General features: G+C 38.9%; 1 protein-coding gene and 1 long non-coding RNA gene across 8 annotated transcripts in view; one reads left to right on the forward strand and one right to left on the reverse strand.

Annotated features, from left to right (window-relative positions):
* Window positions 1–1,448: 1,448 nt before the first annotated feature.
* EPYC (epiphycan) lies at window positions 1,449–24,506 on the reverse strand. Of its 5 annotated transcripts, XM_081926603.1 has the most exons (8): window positions 22,696–22,794; window positions 21,114–21,290; window positions 18,243–18,421; window positions 6,771–6,924; window positions 4,282–4,440; window positions 3,823–4,025; window positions 3,229–3,324; window positions 1,449–1,759 (listed from the first exon to the last, which is right to left on the reverse strand). In XM_081926603.1, exons 3-8 carry the CDS (start codon window positions 18,408–18,410, stop codon window positions 1,589–1,591), a joined length of 951 nt encoding a protein of 316 aa, XP_081782729.1. In that variant the 5' UTR covers window positions 18,411–18,421; window positions 21,114–21,290; window positions 22,696–22,794; the 3' UTR covers window positions 1,449–1,588. The 5 variants fall into 5 exon arrangements, with proteins under 5 accessions (XP_081782729.1, XP_081782732.1, XP_081782731.1 ...); XM_081926606.1 differs by lacking the exons at window positions 21,114–21,290; window positions 22,696–22,794 and adding an exon at window positions 24,487–24,506; XM_081926605.1 differs by lacking the exon at window positions 21,114–21,290 and having other exon boundaries at window positions 22,696–22,826.
* The window catches only part of LOC309378490, a 203,943-nt gene continuing 202,186 nt past the window's right edge, over window positions 22,931–24,687 (forward strand). For 2 of the 3 annotated variants that reach the window (XR_014172099.1, XR_014172100.1), the window contains exon 1: window positions 22,931–23,033. This is a non-coding gene — a long non-coding RNA (uncharacterized lncRNA). Of the gene's footprint in view, window positions 23,034–23,591; window positions 24,029–24,687 lie in introns of those variants that run through there. The other variant, XR_014172101.1, reaches the window with a different exon arrangement.

The raw sequence follows: 24,687 nt of genomic DNA on the forward strand, positions 1-24,687 counted from the left end.
GGTTGGCCTAGGGTGTGGTTGTTTGTTTGTGATTGGCTGTGGTGGTCTTTGTTTTCATGTGTGAGTGGGGTGGGTAGGTGTTCTGGATCAGGTTAGCCATATTGATTTGTATGCTGTTGGTGGATTTTTGTCATTGTCGTGCTGGGCTGTGTATGTGATAAAGGGGAGCCATACAAGGGTAAAGGTGTCTTCTTCTATTTGTCTCCGTGTCAGTTTCAGTTTATTGTTTAATTTTTCTAGTAAGGCTGTTTCCCATACTATTTGGTACCATTTGTCCATGCTTACTCCTGACAGGTCCTTCCAGTGTCTGGTTATGTTTCTGGCGCTGAAAGTAGGTGGGTTATGAGTTCTTTGTGATGTAAATGGGCAGGAACCTCACCAAAATGCTGGAGAGGGTGCACCTCCACAGGCACATACCTCCACAGGTGGTGCGAGTGCCCCAAAATCCAACTATTCTGGACAACAGCCATACGAGAAATATGTAAAATAACTAAGCAAGTATTAGAAACCACCCCAGAACTGGCCCTACTAAACATCTTCCAAGACAATAAGGACAGTATCTTCTAAACTGTCATAGACACTTGAAGTAAGTATTAGGTAGTGTGATGCTAGAGAGGAAAGCATATATGTAGAAGGTAAATACTGACCAAATGTTGGGGACAGAGTTTCTTAGGAAGGAATGCTTCATATTTGAATGTTTTCTCCCCTTTGGTGTATTAAAATATATGAACAGAAACATTCTGTAAAGTTTCTACAATACACTTGGTATTGCTCTGCACTTATTTCCATGGTGTCAGGAACTATTGAAATATATCATTTCACAGAAGTCTTCTACTGTTGTTTGAGTTGGTTGGTGAGCTTAGTAGAGAAGAGAGGAATTTTATTTCTTCACTATTATCTAGCACAAAATTACTGCGAAGACAATACACAAACCTGGTGTACATTTTTTTACTTATAAGTCCTTATAAGGACGGTTTCCATGTTTCCTCTCTAGTACAAAGCAGTGTTCAACATTTTACAAGAGAGTATATTTATTTTTAATATTAATGTTTTAGTAAAATAACCTGATCTGGCACCTAGCTGCCCTCTATAGCAAGTAGGACGCTAGCCTATATGGAGCTTTGGTTTCATCCAGACAGGACTTTTGTTACATTTTTATGAAAAAAATTATGGAAAAGCTTTACATATAGAATATGATTAAAAACAAGGTAGCATGGGTCATTTTCTATTTATATACAATTCTTATAGCTTTACTATTACAATTTTAATGTGGATAAAATTATGAACCAAGTATCATTAATATTCAGTTTCTCTAATACTTATTCATTCCCTTCTCCTTTCATCATAGTTATCATGTCAGCTATTCTGCACTGATTACAATGCACTGGTTACGATATGGAAGCATAGTATACTTTAATAGAGAATGAATTAGTATTCAGCACTGTGCGTTACTGACTGCAACTGTTTACTTATTATTTTACACCAATACAACCATATTATACTGTCACAAGCTTTTAAAGCAGTTTGCTTTAGAAAGCATACTTGCAAAAGAAATTATGTTACATGACATTTTCGTTATGGCCTAAGCCTAAAAGAGGCTCCCAACAGGCAGACGGGGTAGACACATGTAAGCATGAGGGGTTTTGCTCAGATTAATGGGATTGCCATCTAGCCTGATGTCTTCGAGAGATTTGCGGATGTAAGAATAATCCTTCATTTTGCAGAAAGTATCTTCATGCATCTCTTGTATATTGTTGTTCTAAAAAGAAAACAAAAGATTTATTAAAGCCAGTATTTAAATTCCAATTTAAATGTCAGTTTGTCAACAATAACCTAATAATTAGTAGTAGCGTGCACTGGATTTGGATAGATCCTGGGGCCAAGCAGGGTGCCTCAGAGGAATTTGGGGGTTTTTAGAGGTGAAGTGGGATATCAAAGAGGCACAAGTCAAAGCCCTAGGACTTTGTGATGAAGGTCAGATGAGAAACTGATGTTTTTATATATATATTTTTAAGATATGCTGTAAGCTGCCCAGAGTGACTGGGGAAACCCAGCCACATGGGCAAGGTACAAATAATAAAATTATTATTTATTATTATTTTGTGACACCTTAGATATCTAGACATCAAATGCTGCAGACAAATATCTGCTGCAACCAGATATTGGTTTTATCCAATGCTCCATGTATGTGGTTCCACTGGTAAAATAGGACCTCCATTTTCTCTCCACCTCTTGCATATACCGGAATCTGCTCTGGGGGGGGGGTGTCCTCCCCGCCTCCAAGCTGATTTTGTTGGAAGGTCGGAGGGTGACAGGATGGGGAAAGGAAGCTATACTGCACACACTGATGTCTGTTGCGTCAGGAAAGCTGAAGCGCTGGATGTGGCCCAGTGTGTCTAACCTTACCCACTATGTTGGGAGGATGGGAAGAGGGAGAACATTAGTATTAGAGAGACCACAGAGGAGGAACTCTGTTGTGACTGACAGGTCTAGCTTGCTATCAGAGGACATGATTTTACCATTGTCCACAATCCCCGTGCTATGGGGGGTGGAGGGAAGCAGCTTTGCAAGACCATATGTAAGCTGTGCCTGTGAGTACCTTTTGTCTTGAGCGAACTGTGTTGAGTGATTAGCATCATGGACTGATGAAGCTTGCTGAAAAACCTGGATAATATCCGGAGAACAGGTCTCATCTATTTGGCTTCAATTGATCATTTGGCTTTGCGTTTCCAGCTAACCACTTGAAGAACGCCTTCTGGCAACCGCTCCTACATTTATTGCATTGTGCTTCCAGTGAACGACTATTTGTTCCAGCTGTGTTATGACATATTTATTGCATACATAACCAGTACAGCCAGTACAGGCTTGGTTATGCACACTGCACTTTAGTTTGCCCATTGTCTAGTTGGTTTATGAGGGTATAAAATTGTTCTTTATATTCATAAGCCAGTTCTGGTGTTGTTGGTTTGTTGTTCAATTATTGTTATAACACCTGATACTTTTTGTGTATACATATGTAATTTATGTCTCCAAATTTAAGAAAAGCTCAAGGATGCGGAGGGGGAGAGAGAGCACCTTTGTAACCAATGGGTCCAACTTCTAACAAAAGGAAATAATATTTAGTTCTTCCTAGCACGAAAGCCCCTGAGCCTATTTGTATGAAATTTGGCACACTTCTTATCCAGTCAACACTATATCCAAAAGAATTTATTGATTGTTTTAGCCCACCTGCAGATGAAGAGACTGGAGGCTTTCAGGGAGTGGAAGTGGGATATGATCCAAGTTGTTATCAGTGATGTAAAGATGGTGCAAGTCAAACATATCCTGAAGAAAACAAACTATTATTATTATTTTTAAAAGAAGTGATTTCTTTGTTCTCGTTCTGAGCCATACATGAGTACAGACACTTAAATTCAGCCAATCATTTTAAACATCTGTACCAAGATTGATTCTTTTTAGAGATTCAATGAATGTCAAAGCTCCAGTTGTGTGGAACAATCGGCTTAGTGGTTTTATTTGCTTGTTTTCAAGTTTGCAAAGCCTGGCTACTTCAGGCCATAAGACTGAGCTTGACCTCACTGCAGTTCTCTCTTTATTACTGCACAATTTCCCCATTGTTCTCTGAGCACGGAAGACAGAATCATACCATGCAGCCATACAACTGCCACCTTACTCTGACAGTGACTTCATGCAAGGTGTTTTTTCCATTTGAGTATTAAAATTGAGCACAAAAATATGGCTTCTGTATCAGTTTGAGGGATTTTTGTATCAAATTGAGGGATTTTTTTTTCAAATTAGTCAGCAGTTAAATACAGAACTCACTTTAAATGCTTCTTGTCTGATTCCTTTGCGACCAAGCCTGTTGTTACTAATATCAATGAATATCAAGGTTGGTGGTAATTCTGGAAGCTGCCTTATCTTGTTATCTCGAAGTATCAGTTCCTGAAGTTGTGGTAGTTTCCTGAAGGCATCTTCATCAATTTCAGATATAAAATTTGAAGTCAAGTCAATCCTTTTTAAGTTGCCTAGTCAGGGACACCAAAGCAGGGGAAATAATTACTGCCTTTCTGCCTGCTTTTAAAGACCAACACCAGGGGTGGGGGTGGGAAGGACAGACAATCACTATTCTTTGGATGCAAATAGTTCCAAATTATAGTTCACAATATGATGTTATGTCCAGAAGATGTATGCTACTATGCACTTATCTTTCAGTATGAGAAAGTACTTTGCATAGCATGCAATAAAATAAAGTGTATTAAACAATAGTAAAGTCATCCATACTTAGGTTAGCAAAGTCATCCCTGTTGACCCTTTTGATTCTGTTATAGCGAGAGTAGAAATGTGTGGTTTCCTTCGGCAAGGGAGGAAGATCTTCGAGTTCACGATCATCACAGTAGACAGAAGTACTTAGGCACATACACAGAAGACAAGTTGGGAGGCCTAAAACATGAAAGAAGAAACCATTCACTTAGCTATACACTTGTAAAAATTCACACAGAGCCATACCATCCTACAGAGCCACACGGTCTAACCATCTTGCTGAACCAGTTTATGGTTTTGTTTGAGATTTTGAAAAGCATTTGGCTCCTTTTATTCTAGTTGTTCTAGGCTTAGGCTCATGTGTAGGTATCTGAGTTCTCATGAATAACTTTCCTCTTAGTGTAGCAGAATAATCACCAGTCATGCACTTTTGATAAAAGTTCCACATTTACACAATTTGTGGAGTAATGCATAGTGATATTTTTCAGATATTGGGAAACATTATATTGAATATTTCATGCACTTTGTGTTACGCCATTCACAACTAGGTGCGCATGCAAAGATGTGTACAATATCAATGCTCCATTTTTTTGCCCTTAATATTTATTTTAAAAGTTACAAACCACACTTTTGTAAATTTACAATTAAATGAAACACACAAGAAGTTATTAAGTGGATTTATTATTGGAGGCAATGTGGCTGTTCAAAACCAACAGCTTTCAAAGACTCAGTGTAGTCAAATTAAGTGGATTCCCTTGTATATTAGTCTGGATATGAAAATTGCTGCTTGAATAATCCTAGTGATTCACTACATCTGTAATGTTTTATAGGAAATACTCTTATGAATAATGGAGCATTTTGTCCCTACTAGATTTCTCAAGTCATAGTCAGGAAGATATCTTCATTTTATATTCTACCTCCAGGATCTGTGTCTTCCCTTTAAAACTTAATAAACCTGCATACATTTAGTTTGGTATCCAGCATGCTTTTTTGATATTTGAGGAAATTGGTCCCCCCCAATGAGACCTCAATTTCCTTAGAATTGTTTTTAATTAGCATCTTTCATGCAGAACAATGACATCAGGAAAGGCTTCAACCAACCCTTGAGGAAAAACTGCTTGAAAGCTGTAGATTATTAAATAAAACATCAAACTACTGCTGAATGAACATAAGAAAATGATCTAAAGCATTTAAACCAATTTATGAAAGGGCTTCATTAACAGGTGTGTGGATGTAATTGGGAAGAGCTCTGCATTTCCCTATTGCCTTCTGAAAAAGGAGGTGGGATTGAGAAACATCACAAATATTTATAGAAAATAGAACATAATGGTGCAAAATGACGCCATTTTATATGTCTAATGCTGTTAATGTGGGTGTTTAGAATAGACTGGGAAGCAATATTTAACATTACTGGTTAATGTTACTGGATTCTTTTTAGTGGGATTTGGAGTGTTTTCCAGAAGTAAGGAATTCAGGGCCTCCCACCTCCCATGTTGCTCAAGACCTAAAGCCCCATTTACTCCACTGCCCTTGCTTCTGCTCGTCTCTTTTCTCTTGCTGTTCCTGAGCAGTTACTGGTCGCCCCTGAACCTGTGGTCAAGGAGGTTATGTAGGCGGGGACCAATAAGGTCATGTGAGTGGGACTAAGGAGGTTACATGGAAAGGACCAAATTGTTCTGGGGCTGAAACCAGACTAGAATCTGTTTCTTACAGGTCTAAAAGGTAAAGGGACCCCTGACTGTTAGGTCCAGTCGTGGCCAACTCTGGGGTTGCAGCACTCATCTCGCTTTATTGGCCAAGGAAGCCGGCATACAGCTTCCGGGTCATGTGGCCAGCATGACTAAGCTGCTTCTGGCGAACTAGAGCAGCACATGGAAACACCGTTTACCTTCCCGCCGGAGCGGTATCTATTTATCTACTTGCACTTGTATGTGCTTTCGAACTGATAGATTGGCAGGAGCAGGGACAGAGCAACGGAGCTCACCCCGTCCCTGCAGCTATTTAGCCACCACACTCTCAACCACATTGCCCAGGGAGGAAGTACTAGTATAATTATACTAATTAACCTAAAATTTAGTGACATTACTTTAATTAACATACAACCAAGCTTTAAGGCTTGTTTGACTTATAGGAGGGATCAATGTTGTGTTCTGGGGAGGAGGCTTTAGTTATTTCCTTTTCTTTAGCAACTGACATCTCACTGCTTGGCTCAACTCAGCTCAGCTTCTACCATAACAGGCAGAATAACACAAAATCAGCAATTTGCTTTTCAAAACTGGAAGAAAACAGATTAGATTGCCCAATTTATCTGTCACTCTTGAACTCACACTCACTAGACAATTTAAGAAGTCTAGATGGTAAGGAGACAAGTCTGCATACTGCAAACCTGTATAGAAAACTGCATTACATATTCCCTGATGAAAAGGCTCCTTAGCTTGTGTGGAATTATAGGCCCATATCTAGACAAAGCAGAAAGCCAAAATCATGTCCCTCAACTCTCTCTTACAAACCTTCATGTGTATGGGGACCAAGAACTCCTGGTCCATGAGGTGAAGAGCCATCAATAAGCTTAGGTGTGGATGCTTCTTCTTCGGGTTCTTCTGGCAGTGGAGAAGGTAAATAAATCTCTCGAGTTACAGATGGTACTACTGTTCCAATCTCTACCTAGGAGACACACACATATTAAAGCAGTAATGTGGTATCGGTATGCAATGTCGATTTTTATTATAATTTGCTGTATATTCAAGTTACCTGGACTTATATTAAAGGCCTGGGAGTTTCTGGTGAGGTTGGAGCAAGAATGTGTCAGTAAGAAAGCATTACGCACTAAATGCAGGCAGAATGTCTGATGGGAAGACTTTTTCTGCTAGCTCAGAGGAAATGTGAAATATCCATATTGTTATGTAGTGAAGTTCCCCCTGGGCCAGCAGGGGGATACTGTAGATAGTTTTCACTCAGGTCTGTAGATAGTTTTCACTCAGGTCCACGTCAGTTATTTTAGGCGGGAAACTCTGGGTTGTTGTTGCTACAGTGTTGACAGACAGACGGCTGCCTATAAAAGCAGGCCGGCTGAGCTGTTTGCTGTTCAGTTTGCTGTTCCAGCTTACAAAATAAAGAGCTGCTTATGGAGACATCGCTGTGTCGTCTGCCATGTCTACTCACTATTCTACACATATCACATACAAATTAGTACTTTTTACAGCAGGATCTATCATTCACCATCTTGCTGCTGTAACCAACCACTCTAGGTTCACATACTTAAAAACCAATGTATCTTTGCAATCCAAATTGGCAGATAACCTGCAATTTTCATGAAACTTGACACCTTAAGATATTGGGCAGAGGCCACCCTACAAGATTAAATGTGTGGTTTCTGACAAAAGCATCCCAGTTTGTATACCTACATTTTTGGGAGACTTAGAATAGCTCTTTGGTTTACATAGTAAGTATCCAACACAGATTGGAAATAGTAGTTTCAGAATCCTATTTTACCAGTAGATGGCACATACTCCCTGGAACACAACAATATCAGCCTATTTTCTGTTCCATAAGTCTACAAATTTATAAAATCGTACATTAACCCACTCTTCTTTAAAATTCACTTTAATTTTTCTTTTCAGTGAAGCTTTCTTTCTCATACATGCTAGATTGTTTTCTCTGGAGAAAGTTGGCAACAGATTCTATAAATTAGTAACATATTGCAAAAATAAAATAAAATCCAAATGGTTGTTGTTGGTGGGCTGTTTTTTTTAATGGAATTGTAAAACTTTCTGTATTCTCAATATACTGAAATAAATTGAGTGAAGGACTGAGTTAATAAATCATTTGCTGGGTTGTTGTTTTTTAATCCCCCCCAACTGTCTGAATGAACATTTTCCATGTCTGTTTATGGGGGCAACCATTGTTCAGTATTTCAGCAAAGAACCAAAACAGTGCTTGCAAAGCTGCAAATACAAAGAACTTGGTTAAGAACCTAGACCGCATCTCATGTATGCGACAACGGCCGCGAGAGTTTTAATAGCACAAGGATGGAAGACTGAAGAAACCCAACTAAAAAATCATGGCAAGAAAAATTGATGGACTATGCAGAACTGGCAAAACTGACATACAAGCTATGGGACAAGGATAACTGCGACTTTAAAGATGAATGGGAACTCTTTACAAAGTATTTGAAGACGCAACAAACCTACTGGACTCCTTGGCTGGTTTTGAGTAAACATTCACAAACCTTTTATTGATAATTATTACCTAAATAGTTTGAGGATCTATACAACCGTGTAACATGCAGAAAACAGCATTTTTAGAGAAATCAAAGACTGGAAATGAGGGAAGAAGTCGGGGGGTGGGGGTGGGTGGGTTCTGTGGGGGGAGGGAGGGGAGGGAGGGGAAAAGGGGTAAAATAAGGATGCTATGTTTCTGGATAATATGTTTTGTTTTAATTTTGAATAAAAAAGTATTTTTTTAAAAAAAGAACCTAGACCGCCTCTCCCCATATGAACCAACCCTGACCCTGTAATCATCATCTGAGGTCCTTCTTCGTGTGCTTCCTCCATAAGAGGGCCTGAAGATGGCACCACAAAAACAGATCTTTTCTGTGGTGGCTCGACATTAGTGGAATGCTCTGCCCAGTGAAGCTTGCCTGGCCCCTTTATTACATAACTTCAGGTGTTGGGAGAAAACATTTCTCTGTTACCAGGCCTTTGGCTGATCAACATTACATCGCCCTTCAAATGTGTTTGTGGGAGGCTGCTTATTGGTTTGTTTGTTTTTGTTTTGTTATGTATTCTGTGTTCTAATATTATATTTTTATGTTGTGAACTGCCATGTGGTCTTTGGATGAATTGCTAAAAAATATTTTAGGGATCTGCGTAAGTTCTGTGTGCATGCTGAGTAAGGTGAATTGGGGTTGTTCCAGTCATGATTCCATGTTCCTGACCAGATCACATTATTAACGTGGAAGATCAGGGACCTACTAAGCTTCCAAGTTTTTCCTGAGGTCTATTTCTTTCAAGAAGTTAAACACATAAACTTTCCTCCTCTCCTCTCCTTTCTAAGAATCAAAACTAAGCTGACAGAGCTTGAGAGGTGAGGAGGGGCTGTCTGTGTGTTTGTGAATCTCATGTTTTGACTGATAGAAAATAATTCACTGTGATTAAAAATCAAACCTAAGGTCACTCAAGTTGCAGTGATTAGGGAAGGGATGTTGAGATAAAAGAGAGAACACACACACCATGCAACAGAAGCTACAATTCCACATTGCAAGTACCCAATAGCATCCACATAAAATGGTACACCTTCAAGGAACCTTGAATTAACAAACAAGATGAATTAACAAACAAGATGAATTTTAACAGGGAGAAATGTAAAGTATTGCACTTGGGCAAAAAAAAAATGAGAGGCACAAATACAAGATGGGTGACACCTGGCTTGAGAGCAGTACATGTGAAAAGGATCTAGGAGTCTTGGTTGACCACAAACTTGACATGATTCAACAGTGTGACGCGGCAGCTAAAAAAGCCAATGCAATTCTGGGCTGCATCAATAGGAGTATAGCATCTAAATCAAGGGAAGTAACAGTGCCACTGTATTCTGCTCTGGTCAGACCTCACCTGGAGTACTGTGTCCAGTTCTGGGCACCACAGTTCAAGAAGGACACTGACAAACTGGAACATGTCCAGAGGAGGGCAACCAAAATGGTCAAAGGCCTGGAAAACGATGCCTTATGAGGAACGCCTAAGGGAGCTGGGCATGTTTAGCCTGGAGAAGAGGAGGTTAAGGGGTGATATGATAGCCATGTTCAAATATATAAAAGGATGTCACATAGAGGAGGGAGAAAGGTTGTTTTCTGCTGCTCCAGAGAAGCGGACACGGAGCAATGGATCCAAACTACAAGAAAGAATATTCCACCTAAACATTAGGAAGAACTTCCTGACAGTAAGAGCTGTTTGACAGTGGAATTTGCTGCCAAGGAGTGTGGTGGAGTCTCCTTCTTTGGAGGTCTTTAAGCAGAGGCTTGACAACCATATGTCAGGAGTGCTCTGATGGTGTTTCCTGCTTGGCAGGGGGTTGGACTCGATGGCCCTTGTGGTCTCTTCCAACTCTATGATTCTATGATTCTATGAATGTTCTAGGCACCAGTGAAGCATTCCACCTTACTTCACTTTACTCCTCACATGCACCTCCCTCACAGGGTTTTGATTAGTTTTGCAATCCTGAAACAGGGAGCAAAGAGGCCAAAGTCACCCCACCTCCCCCTTCAATAGATAACCTGGAATTCCTCTTTTTTGCAGAGAACAGGAACCGCCACCATCAATGCCTTCTTTTGTGACTATGAAGCTAAGAAAGTGTTTTTGGGATATCAGTATCTTGATGAGATGAGATATGTTCTTGTCCCTCTAGGCAGGGTGACAAGGATAAAGACTGTTATCATATGCGTGTCTCTAAAACACATTGTTCCCATCTGTCATTTTGAAAAGGAGACAGCTTAGACAAGAATGGACTTTGGGACAAATCAAAAGAAGACTAAAAGAACACAGGAAATCAAGGCAGATGTTTTCTTCATGGAGGAAGTCTAGAGGGAGGAACACATTCCAGACGTCTTGACCCAGCAGGAGCATTATGCAAAAGTGCTAACATATGCCATGTAAAAATATGGCAGCTTATCCACTTGAAGCAGCAGACATGATGAGCAATTTACTTTTGATCAAGGCCATATCAGAGAATATCATCTTTTCTAAAATGATTCTTTAATAGTAATTGCAGCATGTTTAGAAAATACAATAGAGACTGACGAGCTTAAGGAAGTGTTTTTACATTTAGGAAGCTATATCTCTTACAGTGTAACAGTATGCATGTTAATGCTGTGCTTTTATTATGTTGGAAGCTGCCCATGGTGACTGGGGCAACCTGGTCATTCATTCATTCATTCATTCATTCATTCATTTATTATGATAAATCTCACTGTTTTCAGCTTCCCAGGTAGGTACACACAGAACTGAAGCTTCAATTTGTGGTTACTAATTTTATCACTATGGCTATTTAAAGATCTACATTTAGATAAAAGCTTTTGTAGCTCTTATGATCTTTTCTCTTTATGAAATATCACTTTATGGCAGCAACAACTCGGGGGACTTGGCTTGGTCTGGAAGAGAGATGAATGACAAGGATTCCACTAGTATTCTGAAAAAATGTTAACATTAGAAAGTAATGCTGGTATAAGGGATGCCAACTTAAATGTGTGCACGCGCACCAACACACTTTCATTTCTCACCTTATTCTGCTTTCTTTCTGCCTGTTCCTCTCACTTTCCACAATGGCTCTTTGTTCCACATGCTTTCCCTCTCACAATACCACATGCATATACAGTAGTACCTCGGGTTACATACGCTTCAGGTTACATACTCCACTAGCCCAGAAATAGTGCTTCAGGTTAAGAACTTTGCTTCAGGATGAGAGCAGAAATCGTGCTCCGGTGGCACGGCAGCAGCAGGAGGACCCATTAGCTAAAGTGGTGCTTCAGGTTAAGAACAGTTTCAGGTTAAGTACGGACCTACGGAACGAATTAAGTACTTAATCCGAGGTACCACTGTATTTCTTTTCATAACTAAAGAAATCAAAATTTGCTAGGTGTACAGCCATGTGCATTGGTGTAATGGTGCAAATTCACACCAAAATCTGAAAGCAAAGAAGTAAAGTCCTGATCTGAAAGGCAGGAGGCAATACAATCTCTCAACAGACAGATTCAGCTGAAGAAACCAGAAAATGGAACATAAGGGATAATGACTCATGGATGTAGTTTCATGAATCCTTCATATATTCACCCTCTGTGTGGCTGTGCCTTGGGCAAGAACTTGCATTTACTCCATCTAGAATGAACTGGGATGCTCACATTTCTGACATGACTCTTCCAAAGTTAAACTCTGCAGAAGGCATTCCAAAAAACGAGAATCAAAGATGTGTTTCCTGACTGCTAAATCTTAAGCTTCACAAGACTGTCAATAAAGTGATAGTTCTGGCTTTGTCTTTTGGGCATAAATCCAATGACAGGTGATTTAAAGCACTGATCAATATGCTACTATGCCATTTCACACAATGAGAACATGTGACCTGGAGGTTACAAGGGAAATCTGCTTCTCGTTAGTTTTATCCTAAGCCATGCACCATTCTGTCTTTTACATATTTGACAGCTCAAACAAGAGCTTAACAAGACAAAGATGTTCCTAGGTTCAATAATGCAGAAAATAGTTTTTTATCTTCCAAATGTTTGTTTTTGGCAACACTTGAAAAATCAGAAATGTGAGATTGTGATGGGGCAGAGGAATAGTCGGTGTGATGTATTACTTTCCCCCTCTTTGTTTATTTCCTCTGCTGTTCTAAGAAAGCATTTTCTCCCTCCAAATAAATATACAGTGGAAATTATATGTCATATATGAAGGGAGTAAAAAGTAAAAAGAGGTTTGCTTCACAGAAGCAATTTTCATATATCAGTAGTATATAATTTAATAAAATTAATAATACAGTCTCCCATTAAAAGGTCTCATGAACAGCATGACATCAAGACACTTAGTTCATGTGCACATGAACAGAAACAGTAGGAACAAGCAATGTATCTGAACTGTATCTTTGAAGAAATAAGATATCCCCATAAAGACTTTTCTACTGAAATCAATGGGACTTAAACGCTTCCTTGTAAGTTTGACCTCGTTATGATCTTACAGATTCTCAATTAAAACGGAAGTAACTGAAATGCCTTTAGGGATCTTTTAAAACTTTTGATTGGGTGCCGTTTATGCTTGTCAAGAAGGCAACATTGCTACTCTTACCTAGAATGTCTAAGTGGCACCCTGCCTCTTATTTCCCCATTCATGTATATGGCCGTGTCTCTCTTCCGTCTCTGTTGGTATTTAAATATAGCTTCTCAGCCTAACCTAGGAAGTGACCTACGTATCTGTACAAGGAGCTGGCTCCTCCTACCACAATCATGTTTATTTGTCCTCCTTTCTCAGTCACTCCATTCTAGTCCTTCTTTCCATCCAGTTGTCATGTTTTTCTCTCACTGAACCCAATTCAATGTAATTGGGCTATTATGGAACTCTTTGGGGAGTCTCTGCCCCTTTAGGATATTTTCCTCTAAAAATTTCTCATACCTTCAGTTTACCCTGAGTCTAGCAATACCTCTCTTTTGTCCACAAGTAGTGTGGTTTTGGCTACATAAGCATGAGTATGGGGATTCTCAGATATGCATTAGTACATGTTTCTTCAAAGTCAAATTGCATACTGTGAACGGTATAACAGGGGGAAATAAAGTATTAAATACATTCTAAAAACCTTTTAATGTCCATCTTATGCACTTTCCATTCAGTTTTCCTAAGCTAAGCATATATTCTACACTTTCTTCCAAAGCAGTCTGCTACTGTGTTTTCTGTGGTAAACAGGAATGAAATTTTAAAATGGTTTCCTGAGTGGTTTCTATTAAGTGCCCATTGGCTTACCCTGGCAAAATCCCCAAGCCACCTAAAGTCCTGAAACCCTCAGAAAATTCTGTGTTAATGTAATACCTGTGGAAAATGAAAATTATTCAGGGAAAACACACACCCTTGTTTACATGACCTACACTATACAGTATATGTGAACTTAACTGCATATTGGCCTCCATAGCTGATGGATATGAATGCTAATTTTTCTCCCTTCGGCAATCATTATTTAACCATTACCTTTAGCAACAGAAGCCCAAGTAATTATTTGGATCTGCAAAGTAAACTAGTTCCCAATGATTTTGTATCAAAACCAGCTGATCAAAAGATCTTCACTTAGTCCCAACCCAAGTGGCTCACGATGACATTATTTTCTCTTTCAACTCAAACTCTGTTTGTAAAACAGGTGAGGCAATCACCTATAATCTTCGAGCTCAGAAAACTGCTGCTAGAAGTACTGTAAACAAAGCTCCTTTGCTACATCTGAGTAAGACCTGACCTAACCCCCCCCCCAAAGAATTTAAGGTCTTTGATCCTTCTCCTCTTACCCTGCTCTTATCTCCTCTCAACCCCAACAGAGGGAGAAGGTGTAAGAGCCTATTTTTGAACAAGACAGAAGTAGCAGCAGGAGGAGCATAATCCTCCCATGAGGATCCACTGATTTCTGCACACCTATCTTCCTGAAAATGAGCTGCATCCTAATCTCCTTCCTCTGATAAAAACCTTCAGCAATCGTTCAACCATGGAAAGTAAATGAACTTTTGCACTGTTGACAGATGTGTACAAATACATGATATTACCAATTTGGCATTTTCTAATGCATTATTTAAAAACCAACCCACAATTCTAAGCATCCTTTTTGACGTGATTGTCCACATAGTGTAACATGACGTGGGAAGCTATAGTCAATTGCTTCCCAGCCTGTATACATGCATGTAGGATCACCATGTAGTATTTTTGTCAAGGCTGATAGGAGTTGTGCATGCTGATTCTCTTTCATTTCCCCCCTGCTACAATCAATCTCTTATACCATCACAGCTGAAAACATTTTTCTCTCATTATGTCAGCTTTTTAGCTTTACCCCCTTCTGCTATTATTTAGTCTTGAAATTTTTCAAGGAAGAGAAAATCATCATGTTTAAGTATGCCTTTTAATCAGAATGATTACACAGGAATTTTCATTCTTTTTAAATAATTTAAACATGTACCATCTAAGAGACTTTGACATCCCCCCTCCCCCGCGCTGGTCCATTGCCCTAGTTCAAATTTAATTTCAAGGATTCTAAAGGAGGGGTAGTCATTCCCTTACTTTGCTGCTTAGCAATTTTCTCTTGGATGCTTCTCTTGATATCCTTGCTTTTTAATTTTATCACATTATGCTAAGGATTACTTCTATGAAAGTAATGGAAAATGCTACCTGAGCCTATGTTAAATGTCCTATTTTACTGGCACTTAAACTTTAGTAGGGAAGACTGACTTCATCCAATCACATGTGCTGGACCCTTGCATATCTTGCCATATTATATCAAATGTCTACCTGGATCTAGTAGGCTATGAATTCCTCATTGCAAGAAGAAACAGTTCCAGCCACTTTAAAAGAGGTGATAATTAGATTGTCTTGAAAAACAAACTAGCCTAGACCTATTAACAAGTCCAAGATGGTCACAAATATCCCCTTCCTAAGTAAGGTATTTGACTGGGTGATCTAGTTTTAGATTCTCATGGATAACACTGATTTTCTATTTTAGTTGGGTTTTCTCTAATTGAGTTGGGTTTCAGGCCTAGTTTTGGAATGGAAAATGTCTTTGTTGCCCTGTGGGATGACTTTTGCCAAGAAGGGCGCAAGGAATAGTAAAAAGGAAAAGGTGAAGCCTTTTAAATTTTATTTTATCACACCTTTATAATAGGCATATTTGTTTGGCACTTTTAAATAACTGCACCAAGTTCTTCGCCCTGGCTGGTTTTATGGTGGTTTGCATTTATGCTGCTCTGTTTATGCTGGCTTTTAGATAGTTTCTCTACTGCTGGTTTTATTGTTTTAAACTTTGGATTGTATAAAAAAAATGCATTATACATCTTATACATAAGATGCTGCAAACAACTTAGTTATATGGGCAGTATAGAAATGTGATAAATAAATACTATCATAAGAGTTCAGGTACATGAGTTGAGTAGAGTACATGTGTCACAATAATACATGTGTCAGTAAGTGCAATTTGCATCTTATTAAATGTGGACTGCAAATAGAAACACCCCTTTCCCCACCTGTGTGAAGGAGGATGTCTTACACTGCTCTGTTATGTCTTATATGACTTGTCTTGTTTTCAGACTTACACTCCTGCCTAGAACTACAATTCCCTCTTCTGCTATTCTAGGGTTGGTTCAAGCATTTGAAAGGGAATTCCTATACATCTCCATTTTCAGTCAGGTAGCTCAGCTTACTTATTCAGCTCTGGAGTGCAATTATGGTAGTCCTCATGATTCAAGGTTTGAATCAGAGCTAATAAAAATGTTTCCACTTTAAGATTTTTATAGACATGGGAATCTTTCAACAGCCACAGGCAAACATGGACACGTTTCTCAAAAGAGACTGATACGCTAACCCCAAAGAAAAATATAAATACTATATTTCAGAAGCTTGAGGAACATTTTGAGGCTCAGCTCAAAAATGAAAATAAGTACAGATTACTCCTCAAATTGCACTCCCTTTCTAGTCTCTTTCTCCTGCTGGACCTAACCATCCCTTCCTTGTTCTTATGTTTATTTTCTTTTAACATTTCCTTTTTCCTGTTGTCTCTGTTTGGCAGCAGACACATAAATTATCTACTTGAATGGCATCTTTCTTTTCCTCAGTTCTCTCCTGAACAATAAGCCCCCTTAGGATGAAATATTTTAAAAGGAGCCAAGTTCCTAGAACTTGGAAGCTAAAGAAGAAACGAAAGCCAATATACCACCTCATCTGCAGATTGGTAAACTTCCAGAACTTTCCACTCTAGTATTCTTCTTAACTATGGCAATAGGACAATTAAAGTGAACCCAGACTTCTGTTTAGATCTTCCACCTTCCTACCTGGAAGGATCACAGTGATACAAGAGATAGCAATGTACAAAGGGAGATGTCAGGAGCCAAATTCATCATCCTACAGTTCAAAATCTGCACAACTTCCACTTTCCTTAGCACCTGGAGGATGGCAACAACATATCCTATCTAAGAAGATACATAACTCAGAGCATTTACATAAAATTCCAGACATGCATTCTTAAAAGTTTTATACCATTTGTATGAATTTGTAAAAAGAATTCCAGTGTGGGAAGAAGACCTCCCACTGACACCATGGCAAAAATCCTAGACTTCTATCTTGGCTATAAATCACAAAAAGAAATACACTTTCCTCACAATCTGAAGAAAACACTGGTTTTACTTTCCTATATTTCCTTGTGTAATATAGCCAGACTTTCGTTCCCTAAGATGCCCAACATAATATAATGTTTATTGTCCTAAACTGTCAGAAATTGTTTCTCTTTAGCATTCTTCTATCAGTCAGATTCCAGTTGCTTAACTTCACACACAGAGACTATTCTGAAAGCAAATGTAAAACAAAATTCTCACATGAATATCAAAACTTTTTCAACTACCTCTAAAAATTTGTCTATTTTTTCCTCCCAGACCTGGTCACTATTGACATTTCAGACAGAATCATAAGCCAATAGGAACAAGGTCAACCAAGCCAGTTGCTATGGCAATGGCCCAGTGCTGTCTATATAAGTGATTAAGGCATCTCAGTTCAGCGTTGCCGGGATCTTGGGCCTATGTGTCAGAGTCAGTCTTTGAGTCTGTCTGTGAGTTGGAGTCTGTGTTATGCCTTGAAACTGGAGCAACAGAAATACTTTGAACTTGTATATACCTATCTGTAGCTGCAAAGCCTACAAGCTGTATGTATATATGAACATCTGGAACTGTATTACTGAAGCTTTATCTTCTGCAGCAGTAAACTGTTTTGGACCTTAAGGCACCTCTGCATGGGGACTAAAACTGGGGAAAACTTCCACTACATGGGTATCTCACCTCAGATTCCCAATATTAATGTAATATCAGCTCCTGGCTATACCCCAAGTGATCCACAAGAACATGAGATGGGCTCAAGCACCAGCTGTTCTAGTGTGTTATCAAAAGACATGATGGTATATCAACAGATTAGGTGATGTCAGGAGACCATGGTACAAACAGGTGAGATAATGGATGTTTGCTTTATTCTATTTTAGCATGCCATCACTCAGTGATTCCCTAATGAGATCCACCAATATGTACCTATTTCCTGCAGAAACACACAAATTGCTGACTGTGATCTGAATTGTAAACTGAGTCCATTAAACAGAAAATACAAGTACCTGTCAATGTAACTCATTTCTTCTCCCCAACCCACCTAATATAAAAATGTGTTTGTTATCACTATTAACAATTGTACAATATAATACATAAGAGCAAAATAAACCCCACAATTTAGAATTACCTGTGCCTGATCAACAGACAGATTTTCATCATAGTCATATAGGCTATCCAGATCTTCCAAACCAACATCATATGTTTCAGAGTCGTAAGTTACAGGACTCCTTGTAGGACCAGCCAAAACAGCATCAAAGAGAAAAAAATGCATGAAAATATTTGCAATGGCCTTCATTCTTCAGTCTCCTAAAGGAAGAGAGCATATACGCGATTATTAAAAATATAAATGCAAATATCATATGAAATATAATACATAGGTTATTGAATACTATTAACTAGAAATGTGATGAGCTAAGGGGTTTTACAAATATTTTGATGTATGTATACACAGTAATCGGTCACTGGAGCCATGATGGTAATCAGGAGAGTGTAACACTTCAGAGAGAAACATTTTCAAATGATACTTATTCTATTTAGACATTCTACTTCAGCATATATATAATTGGAATTGTTTGTCAAGTAAACAATATACATACTTGTACAACTGGATGTATAAGGGCAACATTCCCAATTATACACTACTCTAAAAGTGATAAACTTTGGCTCCATGGTTAAGAAGTCCTGATGGGATTCATATTGCCTCCTTTGCGATCAGTGGACATCACAGGTGCATAGCTGTGCTCCATCGCTATGTTGGTTGAGACTCTTAATGGGGTGATTGTACAGAGCAGGTTGAATACATTAGGAAGAGTGATCACCTGGATCCAGAAATCAGAGGATACTCTAGGCCTGCTCTCCCCACTTCCCACTCAGCTTCTTTCAATACTTTGGATTGTATTTTAGTGTTGTGATCTCCTGTAAGGGACTGCTACCCTATAGCATCAGGTACTCCCCTGACAGCTAGGAGTCCAGCACATATACCTAAATAGATACAGTTTGGTGATGGGATAAAGCCAGACCCCCATATGGCTCAAATGGGACTAATCTGTTCATAAGCATGGGCTCAGGCCACTATTGGCTCAAATGGGACTAATCTGTTCATAAGCGTGGGCTAGAAGTACGCTGCCTAAACTCTATGCTGCACAATAACTCATCTAGTATATCCTTCCTGGTTCTGCAATGAGTGACTCTAGGTTCATGCACATGTTGTTCCAATGGGCTGAACGCAGGTTCTGGTGGCAATGGGAATGCAGCCCATGAAACTGGATTTTGAACTCACAGAGCCTCTGCACTCTTAGCATGCTAGATTGGGGTAGGTTATAACTATATTGTTTACAATTGTTTTATTGAAATCTAAAGTAGATCTGGAACATTGGTTTGAATTTTGTTTAAAATTCTGGCCACCGCCCACCTAGTTAGTCACCCTTAAGCCAAACTGGAATCAATGTGCTTTGTTAGTTGCAACTAACTTGTGCCAAGCACAAATAGCTTTAGTTGGATAGGAGCCATGTGGTCTGAACATTATCAGTCTTCTCTTATCATTTTAAAGCAATGCACATCAAATTTTAAATAACCCCCCAATCCAATTTCCAATCTTCATTGTATCATTCACATACACTGAGGGATTTATATGGGAAAAGTGTGAATACACAGACACATGCACACACTGTATTTAAACTGAGAAAGCGGCACATGACTTTTTACACATTTAGAAGCTGTGCTTAAGGCACACAGTGTATGATATTAGAAATTCATGAGACAATTTGTCTTTTGAGGTTCCCTAGACTGAAACAAACTGATATTAAGCCTCTTGAAAGAAGGCCTTTGTGAAGCAGGTTTACACATGGAGGCATGAAATTCCAATGGGAATGGTGAATAGCACAAGGCACTCATTTTTCTCTTATACACTTTCCAGTTTTTTTAGCTACCTAGAAGACATAACCTACAGCCGGCAGACTCTCTTTGCCTATAGCCAAGGGTTAACTGTATTGCACTTTTCAGAACTGATTTATTTACACTGTTACAGGTTTGTCTAAAGAGTTGCTTTACAGATATGCTATTATGCTGATAACTTAGGAACCTCTAATACGTCAGTGAACTTATTTGCAATATACAAATAGTATAAGGACAGTCTAACTTGGTTATTTTTTCTGTTTATTTATAATTCCAAACAGTGTGATGATTTGCTCATATTGTAACTTGTACTGTTTTTACTACTGCTCATATTGTCTAGAATGTCTAATTTGCAAAGTACCGGTAGTTGATATTTTGTTGTTGATATTCTCACAAGGAGCTCTGAAGTAAGTCCCTGATTATCTAAATGTGCAAATGTATTGCTGAAACTGAGAGACTGTGTCTTGAACACATGACTGGAGAGAGATCTGAACCCATGTCTTCCAGATCCAAAACCATCACACTACCCACTGAACATACTGTTTTGTTCTACTGGAAGAATAAGAGTTTGGACCTGGCAAAAGAGGATATTATATCATATTACTATTTTATTGTTTTATTATATAAATTAGATTACATTTACAAATAAAAAATTATAATCTAGTATTTTGGAGCATATTTGGCTGTTGAAGACCACAGCTAAAGAAATAAAACCACACCAATCTTTCTCATATACTATATATATGTCTCTGTATATGTGTTGTATATACACACATACACACCTGTAAATCTGCTTGGTCCACTAAAAACTGCTTGTGAAATCTGTGTGCTTCTGTACGCCTTTTAGAGTATAAGCAAAATATTGGAACATACTGTAATTACACTGGCATCTACAAGAGCTGTCAAATATTTTGATGCCAATAATGTATTACTCTCTCACAGGAAGGTACTAAGAAATAGCCATATAAAAATAGCATAAGGTACATTTTTATAATTTGAATTATTCTCAAAATATTAAAATGCATTGCTTAAAAATAACTTCTGCTTTTTTATATATATAAAAATCCAGTTTGCTAATCAATAAAGAAACAAACAGAAAACTTACCTTTGCCTCTTGCTTTCTCAAATGGCACAGAATTACTCTGAATGCAGAGCCTGTGGTATTTGACCCTAACCAATGGCAGCGGGGTGCCTGGTTTGTGGGAGGGTGGTACAGGAAGCTCTAATCCTGAGAAAATTCTTGGTGCTTAAACACCTTCATATCACAATTTCTGAAAGAAGTCTAAGTGCAAAAGCTAATGATGTAACTGGGTGCAATTTGTTTTTGCAGAAAGAGGATTTAAAACCCATTACTACACCAGCTAATACATCATTCAGCATTTCCAAGAATAAACAAAGTTCTGAACACTTGAGCCTGTGTTTTTTAAGCCTAGTAGTAAAAAAAGGAACAACTAAACACATTGCGTACCTTTTGTTATATAGTTTCTGTTAGCGTTAATACAATTATTTATTATTTTATTATGCCAAATGAACATTTAGTGTGCAAAGTGTGTTTCAGGAAATATTTACATCCATCCTCTTAACAAGAAACTTGAGAAATACGATAATATTTTCACTAGACATTTGAGCAACTGAAGCTAAGAGGAAATGACATGCTCAAGACCATCCAAAGAGCTCAGGGCTCAGTTGTTTGACCCAATTATCCCCAAATTAAAACATTGCAATAACTTCAGTCTAACCACCAAGAAGGATTTTCCTCTTCGCTAATTATGATGATAAATGAAACCCAGTGCAGTGCATTCCACACAATGTGTATTTTAATCCCAAAAATCACAACTGGAAATCATTTGGTAGGGTTTCACACGTTAGCTCCTATTGTCTCTTTGCAAGATGCTTTTCACAGTGAAACATATGCCTGCCACACTCAGAAATTGCTCTGGATTGACCAACACTGGTGCATGAGAAGATGCCAAGCGGTGTTCGTTTTGCAGCTCTTGGTAGCCAGCTGACATTCCCCAGAGTATTCAACAGAAATTTACACATACCTTTCTTCTTTAATCTTTAATCCAGCTAGTGTAGAATGCAGCTGCTAAACTGGTAAGGGTGGCAGCTTATGGAGCCATCTGACATCAGGCTTGAAAGCACACAGTGACTGTCAGTGTGGGCCCAATTCAAGGTGTTAGTACAGTACTAACATATAAGACCCTACATGGCTTGGACCCAGTACCTAAAGGTGTCTTTCCCACTATCATCCATCTTGGATTCTAGAATCAATAGGTGAGGGCTTGTTGGTACTGTTACCACATGGAGCTGCCTGTTTAACAATGATCTGTGACAGGGCCTTGTCAGGGGTAGTCCCCCATTTGCAGACTGCCTTTCTGAGCGAGGAGTATCCCTCATTTCTGATTTTCCGGGGGGGGGGTATTTTAAAAATTCCAATGGACCCTGCCATTTGATGGCTGAAAGACACTATTCCTGGCAACCCTGAGACTGCTGATGGGAGTATATTTTTAACTTTTTTAAACAGAATGTTCATAAACTATTTTTATTTTTATTTTGCAATGTTTTCTTGGTGCTGGGTGTGCTGCTCTGGGCTCCTTCAGGAGGATGAGCAGAATATAAAATAAATAACAGTGACAACTGTTGCCAGCTTTGTCAGCTTCTGTAGTGCACGTGGAACACAGCACCTGCAAGTCTAGTCATCTTTTGGCATCTTTTCCTACACCTCAGTCAGCAAAGTGCCTTAGTGAAGGCATGGAGAGGAATTGAAAATGTTTGTCCACAAAGTTTCTTCCTCAGTGATCCTGGGGGCACAGACTTCCTTCCGAGTAACAGTGACTTTGGTGACATGTTGGTGAAAGGGGCCCACACCATAATGCTGGCAGTCCTTCTGGGTGTAGTAACTTCTGCAACTGGGCTTTTCCACAGCCAGTTCTCCTCAGCAGGAACTGAGGCACTTTTGCAAAAATGGCCATTGCTCTCTCAAGGCACAGCCTTCTCAATAGCACATCCACCCACACCCTGGGTATGAGATAGGTCTCCTACTTCTCCACTAATAGACTAAATAACTAACAAGCTCTCTCAGTTGCCCTGTGATGTTTAGATAAAGGGGGATATAGAAAATAAACAAATGGGCCCCCCTTCTTCCCCCACCCTCTTCAACTTAGATGGGGCTGTCATTTCTTAAATGGGTCACAGATTGTATTGGAGAAATACAATTTATTTACCCAAATAATAGCAAACAGAAGTGTTCAGGGTAAATAAAAGAAAATACACAAGTGCGCCCCATATAAAGACTATAGTAAGAGAAGGCCTTGTAGTATAGTTAAAAAACAAACAAACAGTAATGAATTCTAGCTGAGGCCTAGTTAAGCCTGAACTCTGCAAGATATTTCTTCATCTCTGAGAGGCCTGCTTGCTAAGTAATTATTTTGAGATCTCCCTTTTCTCTCTCCATAGTATACTGTTTGTCAACATTGATGTGGCCTTTTTCTTGTGCGAATCCCAAACTAATTCCTCCCCACAACTCAGGCTGTAAAGCATCAAGGTATATTTTCTATGGCTTGATGTAGGTTAACTGTAGATAAGACTTTCAGTACATAACAAAATCATTTTGCAGTTTGAACAAAGGGAGCTCGCGCTGAATATTTACTGGATGCTAGTGGGCATTTATGTCTTTTTAAAATCTTTTCCCCCTTGCAATCTCATCTCACTAACTCCCTCAGTCTTAGTTAGTTCTCTTTCCTCACACCCAACTCTAGCTCTAGCCCTGATAATTCTCCCCTCAGAGTGTATATAACTCCTCCTTTGCAGGGGTGCCATTTCAGGGTGGGGAGAAGAGGGCTTATCTTGCAAGGAAAGGAAACAGGTTACTCCAAACTAGTTTTCTTCAGGAAAGCAGAAAGGCAATTGCAATAAATGGGCTTCAGGTTGATAAATGGCTGGAGTGCAGCACAATAAGCAGAATCACCTGGATTCTACCAGCTGAAGCAGTAACTGTGGTGACAAAGCTATAACCGGGTATTTTATTAATTGTATTTAAAGTTCTGAAACATTTATATACATGTGGTGTGGTGCAACTTCCCAAACATATCCTACATAAGAATATCCAGGAGATAGTGAGCTGCATGGACATTTAATTTCGCTACTCAAAGGAATGGCTGCCACATGTACACAAATCCTTCTGCAGTGGCTTCACTATTTCATATGTTAATCTTAATTCATCTAGAGTAAGGACTTGTTGACATTATTAATGTTGCTGTTGCTTGTTGCATTTTGCAGAGTATAATGGACAAAATAATCCCAACTAAAGCAATTAATTATTACATGCTTGATGCCAACAGATGACCATGTGGAAGCAATCATTAGGTGGTGCAATTTAAAGTTGTTTCCATGTGGCATCTACAATGAACAGGTTTATCTTCCTTCACAGATGTAAGAAATTAGATTAAAAGAGAGTGTTGGGCTGTGCTCATGACCTGGTTGCCAGAGGAACTAGGGAACACAGCCCAAAGAGATTGTCTTCACAGCTGCCATATATAAACAGTCAAAGATTAATAACTGTTGAAATCTAAGCTACAGTAGGTGAGGTTCAAAAGAATTAGTTACTTTTTATTTCGCAGCAACAGCATTAGTAACTACTCCACTGTCTTCAGTTTTTCTATTGGTATGTTCCGAAG

The sequence above is a fragment of the Podarcis melisellensis genome (assembly GCF_964234715.1).
Source record: "Podarcis melisellensis genome assembly, chromosome: 10".
NCBI classification, from domain to species: Eukaryota; Metazoa; Chordata; class Lepidosauria; order Squamata; family Lacertidae; genus Podarcis; species Podarcis melisellensis.

Coding starts and splice junctions, on each gene's coding strand:
- EPYC (XM_081926606.1), bottom strand. CDS start 18,410: ATGAAGGCCATTGCAAATATTTTCATGCATTTTTTTCTCTTTGATGCT. Junction 4,441..6,770: donor TGGTCCCCATACACATGAAG/GTTTGTAAGAGA, acceptor TTCATGTTTTAG/GCCTCCCAACTTGTCTTCTG. Junction 1,760..3,228: donor TCCAGTCTCTTCATCTGCAG/GTGGGCTAAAAC, acceptor TTTTCTTTTTAG/AACAACAATATACAAGAGAT.